This window comes from Triticum aestivum, chromosome 7B (assembly GCF_018294505.1).
Source record: "Triticum aestivum cultivar Chinese Spring chromosome 7B, IWGSC CS RefSeq v2.1, whole genome shotgun sequence".
NCBI classification, from domain to species: domain Eukaryota; kingdom Viridiplantae; phylum Streptophyta; class Magnoliopsida; order Poales; family Poaceae; genus Triticum; species Triticum aestivum.
In genome coordinates, this window is record NC_057813.1 from 296,519,323 (window position 1) to 296,528,264 (window position 8,942).

General features: G+C 42.8%; 1 protein-coding gene across 3 annotated transcripts; it reads left to right on the plus strand.

Annotated features, from left to right (window-relative positions):
* The first annotated feature begins 2,748 nt into the window (after positions 1-2,748).
* LOC123155695 (YTH domain-containing protein ECT1) lies at positions 2,749-7,239 on the plus strand. Of its 3 annotated transcripts, XM_044573849.1 has the most exons (9): positions 2,749-3,030; positions 3,845-3,918; positions 4,000-4,174; positions 4,703-4,779; positions 4,866-5,148; positions 5,274-5,341; positions 5,484-5,972; positions 6,187-6,399; positions 6,475-7,239. In XM_044573849.1, exons 1-9 carry the CDS (start codon positions 2,994-2,996, stop codon positions 6,835-6,837), a joined length of 1,779 nt encoding a protein of 592 aa, XP_044429784.1. In that variant the 5' UTR covers positions 2,749-2,993; the 3' UTR covers positions 6,838-7,239. The 3 variants fall into 3 exon arrangements, with proteins under 3 accessions (XP_044429784.1, XP_044429783.1, XP_044429782.1); XM_044573848.1 differs by lacking the exon at positions 2,749-3,030 and having other exon boundaries at positions 3,049-3,918; positions 5,487-5,972; XM_044573847.1 differs by lacking the exon at positions 2,749-3,030 and having other exon boundaries at positions 3,050-3,918.
* Positions 7,240-8,942: the final 1,703 nt, after the last annotated feature.

Here is an 8,942-nt window from a genome sequence, read left to right on the forward strand (position 1 = left end):
CTCAACACCACCGTGCGCGAGCCCCACGGTGGGCGCCAACTGTCGTGGAATTGTCATGTCAGATGTCCTAATGTAAGGACTTCGTCGCGAGGCCAACGCATCTATGTGATAGCTTGAAGGGGTTGAGCGGAATCGAGAGACGCAACACACAAGACGAGGATTTAGACAGCTTCGGGCCCCGGAAAACATCATCCGGTAATAACCCTACATGCTATTTGTGGCTAGGTCTCATTATGATCATGATGGAGTCGCCGTAAGCCGACTCTCCTCCTTGTGTCTAGCCCTAGATATTGTTTCTTGTTGCTTGCCTCTCCCTCTTTGGGGGCCCTGCCCCTCCTTATATATGTTGAAGGGGCGGGTTACATATGGAGTCCGAGTAGGACTAGGGCTAGTCTATCTTTTCTTACAAGTTGAATACAAGTCCGGGTCTTGCTTCCGCGTAAAGGAAATATTCGTCATCCCTTTCCTCTTAAGCCGTCCCACCATAACATCAGCCAGCCTTCTGGGCCTTGGGCCTAGTCTTCTATCTGACCCACCGTCGGGGTCATCCGTGAGTCGCCAGGCTCGTGAGTCACCTGACCAGTGAGCCGCCAAACCCGTGAGTCGCCAGTCCTTCGGCGGGTCACGGTGAAGCGCCAAGTCCGGCCGGGTCATACTTCCGGCCGAGTCATACCGCGGGGTATATCCCCGACAAAACTCATGTATGAATAAACCCCATCTTGTCACCCTTAATAGAAACAATACATGCGTGTCATGTTTCTTTCTGTCGCTGAGATTGAGCATCGCAAGATCGAACCCATCACAATGGACCTCTTCCCATGGCAAGAAAAATCAATCTAGTTGGCCAAACCAAACAAAAATTTCGAAGAACAAAAACGAGGCTATAACAATCACGCATAAAAGAGTTCAACATAGATAAAATAATATTCATGGATAGAACTAATCATAAATTCACAATTCATTGGATCCTAACAAACACACTGTAAAAAAGAGTTACATCAAATAGATCAGCAAGAACATTGAAGAGAACATTGTATTGAAGATCAAAAAGAAAGAAGAAGTCATCTAGCTATTAGCTACGACCCCGTAGGTCTGTGGTAAACTACTCACGCATCATCGGAGGGGCAACAAGGATGATGAAGAACCCCTCCGTGATCGTTGCCCCCTCTGGCAGAGTGCCGGAAAAGGCCTCTAGATAGGATCTCATGGTTCTGGAACTTGCGGTGGCGAAAATTGTATTTCCTCGTCTCCCCTAGGGTTTTTGGAATTTTAAAGTATTTATAGAGGTGGAGGTAGGTCAAAAGGGTGCCCGTGGGTCCACTACCCACCAAGGTGCGCCTGGGGCCCCTGGCACGCCCTGGTGCCTAGTAGGCCCCACAGGTCTCCTCCCGTGTGCTCCTTTGGCTCTCTGGGTGTCTTCTGGGCAGAAAAAATCTTTAAAAAGTCTCATCACATTTGGACTTCGTTTGGCATTGATATTTTGCAAAGTAAAAGACAAGAAAAAAATAACTTGCACTGGGCACTATGTCAATAGGTTAGTCCCGAAAAAGATATAAAGTTGCTAGTATATGTATATAAAACATCCAACATTGATAATATAACAGCATGAAACAATAAAAAATTATAGATACGTTGGAGACGTATCAGCGAACCGATCGAGAAACTAGAAATTAGAGAGTAGAAACAATCAGACAAATCGGGACAAGTATAGAATCATAAACGTAAAGTAGCTGCTCGCTAGGACGAAGAAAGACGAACATGCAAACATACCTACCCGACAACGCTGGTGTTGAATTGAGGATGCGGCCCCGCAAAAAAAAAAAGGAATTGAGGATGTGACGATGCCTCTTGGTGTTTTTAGGGCAAGGCGATTCGTCCTGGTGTGTACACTCCAGCATCTCTCTACCAACCAACATGAGCCTGGGCCTCGTTCTAGATTTTTATTTTTAATACGCACGGGCCTTTAGAATTAGAATTAAGAGTAGTATAAATACATGTACGTATCTGAGATAGTTTTGGGGGCACGGGGCGGCTACCCCGCTCGCCCTGCCCCAGGACCGGGCTTGAAAGCTACTACATTCATTACGACATGACAACAAATTAAACAATCCATTAAATAAATCACATCTGAAAAGGATATATAAATTTTTGCATTGAACAAACAAGTACATATATGACAACATGACAAAATATCACATCCAAAATGACTATGTCAAAAATTGCAATGAAAGCAAACACAAAATCATGGCAACGCAGGTGTAACACACAACACACACTTGAAAATGACAAAAGTAACCACGCTGCATAAATGGGGCATGGCAAGAATTGCAAACACCCACACCCTAGACATGGCAAAAATTCTACATGGACACAAGCAAAAGGAGGAGCACGACAAATTTGAGAGGAAATTGCCCCCAATAAAGAAAAAAATATCATAGCCGCCAAATGCCTCATGTAATGATCTTTCGACCTACGCCGCGACACTTGCCACCACAACACCGAAAAATCGCAGATGAGCTGTTGTGTCCTTCCCCGACGCGGTGACTGCATGCAACCACATCGAAACCCTACCCCTCATCACCATCATGTGCCGGCATCACCCAACTGCAACGAACTACAACGAAAAAAAAAGTGACGCCCAACATTTTTCTTTATTGGGGGCGTAAGTAGTCTTTTCACATTTTTCGTTTGGTACATATACATGAGCGGGGCCTGCGAGGCAGGTTTTACTTTCACAAGCCGGACCGGGATTGTGCGGGTGGACAGAACAAGCCGGCACATGTCCGGTTTTTAAAGCCCGCGATGATTAGCGTGGCCGGACCTCTTCCTCTTCGTCTCGCGTACTCGCCAGCGTCAAACCCGACGGTGGAAGGAAACCTCTCCTCGCCGACCACCGACGGCCTCCGTGTCTCCTCCAGCCGGAGCACGTAGCTAGGCTAGCCCATCTTTTCTCTCCTGCTCGTCTCCCTCCTCCTCGCCCAATCTGCCGGAACATGGCGTTGAGCGGAGGAGATCCGTCCGGATTCGTCGGTAAGCCCTATCTTTGCTTTGGTAGCTCCAATTCATCCCCGTGCTTCCCTCGCCGGGAGTGATTGAGGACGAATTTACACTCCTGTTTTTCTGGAGCCTTCTTCTGCTCCAGACCTCGCGGTGCTACGAGGGTGTTGGTTGTAACCCTAAACCGGAGCGCGTAATTGTGGCTTGTTTACCGAGAATTAGCACGTTTGGGGTACGCACCTACCGCTGCAAGGGTGGAATTCCTCCAATAACAATTTGGTTGTGCTGAATTGCTGTCTGCACGGTGCCCCGTGCAGGGGTCCGGAGATTAATGCTTTTTTGCCAGCTGCGGATATAGCAAATGAGCGACATGTTATAGGATGTATTAGCTCGACAATTGCCCCTACTCGTTGCTTACAGATAATGTGTGGTAAAGGCTCATAAGTACTTTTTAAGCCTGCCTGAAATTTGAGTTAGCTGGTTCACTGAATTAATTAGTTTTGCTACTGATACACTGAGCATCACAAAGCTATTTTACAGTCACATGGGTGTCTTGAGCAAAGGACATGGGTGTGACCAATGGTAAATAATTTGATAAGAGGTTGCTGGTAATTGCTTCAGAAGTACAAGCACTCTTTTTTTGCATGTGTCTTAGGTTTGCAGTTTTTTCCTCTCAATTCCTTAAGCAATCTGTCTCATGTGAAATACCTGTGAATCAAAGAGTGCTTTAGCATGTTGGTCGGACAATTCTCTGGCTTATATGATGCAAGTTCAGTATGTACCATGGCAAAACTTTCTGGAAATCCCCCTTTTCAGCTTATGTGTGCACGCACCTTCCTTTTTGTAGATTGCACAATTTTGCTGCAATCAGAAATTGTAGTCGATAATAGCCCCTCCAAGAGTGTAAATACCAAAGAGCAGGTAATGTGCCTGTACAGTTTATTTTCTCCCCTTCTGTGCAAACATTGAAATATTACCAATAGTTGATTGTTGTTGCATCAGATTATTTCTATTACAGCTGAGAAAACAAGTGCTACTGATGCGCGTGGCTCTACCTCCTTAAAGTCACCAGAAGGTGCACATGAGAAGGCTAATTTTTTGGGAAAAGGTGGAGAACAGCCTTATGTCTACCAGCCCAATGTGAATGTACCACAGCCACAGACAGTCTATTCTGGAGGTTAGGTTGCTATTATTTTCTGTGTACTAATAATGCTGATACTTATACATATTCTAAGCATCATTTGCACATTGCAGAGGGCAAAATACATACCCAGAACACTAAGGCCCTGCTTGGAATGGGTGTAAATTCCTACACCTGTATTTATTCTACAGATATAAATTACCGGTCATAGCTAATTTCCCGCCTGGAAACAAAACCACCAGTCCGGGCGTGTATCCTAAACCGTCCGAATACGATTGAAAACGCTAATCCAAGCGGGGCATAAAGGGTCAAGTTTGCATTGTTGCCCACTATATTTGTTTTTTACTATTCATACAATTGATTTTTTTGCTTCACTGGTCTTCTTTGTTCACCACTACCTCTGTAACTAAATATAAGACGTCTCATATTTAGTTACAGAGGTAGTAATATGAAGTGCTATTGAAGTGTTATATCTTGATTCTTACGAGGTTGGATGGTAGATTATTTGGTATATCCTTTTCATGGAATGCTTTTTAATTTGAATATTATTTGGATCATCTGTAGGATACATCAATCCTTCAGGGCAATGGGAAGAGTATCCCTATTATGTGAGTATGGAAGGACTCCATTCTGCGTCACCTGTAAGTAGCTGGCTGTTGAACTTGTTTTACTTTCTTACTTATGTTCCCAAGTGTTTTTGCTGATGTAATTATACAATGTTAACTAGTCAATCATGCTATCTCCTGGGTATGCGAACAACCCCCAAATGATGTATGGAGCTTATTCTCCTGTTTCAACTGTTGGAGAGGGCCAGTCCTATTCCCCTATGCACTTCCCCTTCTCAAGTCCTTACTATCAGCCACCGGCTTCTCTTAGTATGGGATACTCAAATTCTAGTACTGGAATGTCTCAAGGAGACCCTATGCTTCAGCAAGAGTACTTCCTTCCTGATGGTCTTCTCTATTCACCCACAACAGTGTACCACCAACCATTTGAGTCATACAACAGAGGTTCGTTCTGTACCTTTCAGTCTCCGGTATTATTCCAGGCAAAAGTATATTGATTGGAAGCAATATGTGTTGTTGTGATAGATTGGTCAGAGCCATTTCAAACTAATTGTGAGTTTCTTCCGCAGCGGCAACACAACCAAGCAGTGCTCCGGGATTATTTGGGCAAGGGAATGCACCATTGGTTTCTGGAATGGTATGTTGTCATGCAATTTGGACTGTTTGCACAAGCTTCCCTGGACACGTTCAGTTCAGTAAAATTGGACCTCAACTTTGGTTATTTGTTAAGCTTACTGTGCCCTGAAATGTCCAGTACTGACTATGCATGTTATTTGCAGCAGCATGGATCAATGTATAATTCTGGATCCTACAAGGCACGCCAACAAGCTAGTAAATATGGAGGCACTACTCCTAATTGGGGTTCTGCTGGTCGTAGATTTAATAATTTCGACTACAACTCCAGTCAACAAAGGGGGAGCATGCCATTCAATATCCAGAATGGTGCATTGGAGTTTCTGAATGAGCAAAACCGTGGCCCACGTGCTGCAAAACCAAAGAAACAAGACAGAGACAATTCTTTAGTAGATGACAAAAGCGAGAAAACCACTCAACTTATTGACAGTGAACTGTACAATTGTCCTGATTTTGCCACGGAGTACAAGGATGCGATTTTTTTTGTAATTAAATCATACACGGAGGACCATGTACATAGGAGCATTAAGTACAATGTTTGGGCCAGCACAGCTAGTGGCAATAGAAAGCTGGATTCAGCTTATCGTGCGGCCAAACAGAAAGAAGACCATTGCCGTGTTTTCTTGTTCTTCTCGGTAAGACCAGGCCCTTTCTTTTTATAGTTTATATGTTTGTGTTGATGTAAAGATGAGGCTGAGAATGGTGCATTGGATCTATGTACTCCCTCTGTAAACTAATATAAGACGTTTTAGATAGTGATCTGAAACATCTTATATTAGTTTACAGAGGGAGTACATGGTTTGTGTCTTTAGAGATGTGAAATTTATTCTGATTCATAACTGCTTATAGGTTAATGGCAGTGGTCAGTTCTGTGGTGTTGCTGAGATGATTGGACCTGTTGACTTCGACAGAAGTGTTGATTACTGGCAGCAAGACAAGTGGAGTGGCCAGTTTCCTGTGAAGTGGCACATTATTAAGGATGTCCCAAACACCCTACTCCGGCACATCACTCTTGAGAATAATGACAACAAACCTGTAACAAATAGCAGGGACACCCAGGAGGTAATAACAATCGAGTTTTTATGGGGAATACTTGAAAAGGAGAGGATATGTTAACCAAATGAACAACTCATGCAGGTCAAGCTAGAGTATGGTCTCCAGATGCTAAGCATATTCAAGAATCATGAGGCTGAGACAAGCATTGTGGAGGACTTCGACTTCTATGAGCAACGGGAGAAAGCCTTGAAGGAAAATAGACGTCAGCAGCAGCCTGGCAGCGCAGAGTCCCTGAAGCCAACAGACGCTAAGGCTGTAGGGAACTCTGTTACTCATATCGCGGACTCATTTTCTCGGAGTGTCCAGCTGAAAGAAATTGAGAAAAGTGATAACAAACTGACAGCTGATGGTGCCATCTCAGTGAATGATGCACAGACAGCTACCGTCAAGGCCGAAGAAAGCAACACAAACAAAACTAAAGGTCCTGTGGAGGAGAGCAGTTGATTTATCTCCTGCCATTTACTAGTTTGGAGCAGCAGTTGGATCCATATGATTTGATGCTCGTCTGGAGTTGAGAAGGGAAAAAGATGCCGATTCGAGTCAGTCGTGGGCTGCTGCTGCTTCAGTTGTGAACATCATAGTCCTTGTTTTGCCTCCACTTAGGTTATAGTTTCAATATCATAGTTCCAAAATTCTTGTTCGTGGATCCTTGCTTCCGTGTTCTTTCTTGTTTTCTTCTCTTTGTTTTTACTTGTGTTGTGTCCTGAATGCTGTTCAGTTTTAGTGGCCTTCTCATCTCCTTTTGGTTTACCCGTCTGTCATAAATGCTGTCGAGTTTTAGTGGTACCTGCATCGTGTTGTGAAATGTTCCCTTCTATTAGTGTTTTAGCCGTATTCTCATTCTCATTACGTTATAATCTTGTTGTGCCCGCTTCGTAATATTCGTTGAAATTTTTGTGTTGCTGCTTGAGCCGTACGAGATGAGATTTTCATACACGGCTGTACTAAAATATATTTGCCATAGCATGTATTTGAGATAACATTATTTGTTCTCTAATTGCTTATTTTAGTTGCAGTTTCATACAAAAGAATATAGTGAGCGTGCACATGCAACACACATCTCGATTAATTGCGACCATATATTCACGATCTAGCATCATATGCATAGAGTAAAGATGCCTAATTATCTCAGTATGTCATGATACACTAATAAGTTCTTGTGCAGCATCAAGGATTCATGTTGTCTATGGCTTCATTCTCAATATGAGTACTCCTTCCTTTCCGGTTTATAGGGCTTATCTCAAAATTTTAGTTTTTTCATTTTATAAGGCTTAATTTGGTTGTTTCCCATCACATGTTCAGATTTCAAGATTCATTAAATCATTGCATGCAAGTATTGAGAAAAAATTGATCAATGCATGTACATTATGCATGCATGCATTGCAATTAATGCATTGATAAACATAATTGTTTGAGAAAAACAAGAGCATTAATTAGGTGCTTTTGCAAACTACAAAAAATATTCCACCACTCACCATCTACCTTAGTTGGTGAGATTTTTGAATTGAGCCTTATAAACCGGAAAGGAGGGAGATGCACCAAGAATCCTTATCTTACCTCACAACTATCCTCTATCTTGAGAGTTTTCATGAGGTAGAATTCAAAAAGTAGAAATATTAAATACTCACCCTGCAAATTGGTTGGTTCAATTCAAGAGTGCATAAAACCAAAAGCCAAATAACCAGAGACATGCTATATTGAAACTAATGGAAAGCATGTCCATGAGTGCATAAAACCAAAATCCAAATAACCAGACCGACATGCTACGTTGGAAACTAATTGTAATCATGCACTGCTGATTTGCATGCTTTCTTGTCTATGGGACAACCGCTTTGAATGCAGCCTACAGTGACAATTGTTCTTTGCAAAATCAACGACTTTCTTGCTCCTACTCCCTCCTTCGGGAATTAGTTGGCGCTCAAACAGATGTATCTAGCACTGAAATACGTCTAGAAACATCCGTTGGAGCATCATCTAATTCCAGATGGAGATAGTAGTAAACTTGCTTGCCTTGTCTCAATAGACAAATATGACATCGAATATATCTTGAGATAACTAAATATAAAAATTTCATCAAAAAAAGCTATGTTAGCCACATCCAAATTCCATTCTAATTCTTGCAACCTCATTTGAAACCTCAACAAATTAAAGTACTTTATCCATATTCAGGAGTAACAAAATAATTCAACTCTGTGTATCATGAATACAAAATCATAACTACGAGACCACACCATATTGTATTTACAAAAATAATTCCAAGTGAAAACATGCTTTAATAAAGGGGATTTCTATTTTTGTGCCCCTCCTTCCTTAGTTGTGCTCAGTTTTGCCCCACCCATCTAAAGTTGCTCACCCCCCTACTCTCCTCCACCTTACAAAAGGCCAAACAGTGTCGTGCTATCGGGTCAAAGACATTGACTGTTACTTCACCCGGTACTGACACGTGGGACCATTGAAATGCTGACAGGTGGGAGTGGCTAGTGGACGGCTGGGTCATTTGTCTAAAAAGGGGGACGAAATCTCTCTCTCTCTCTCTCTCTCTCTCTCTC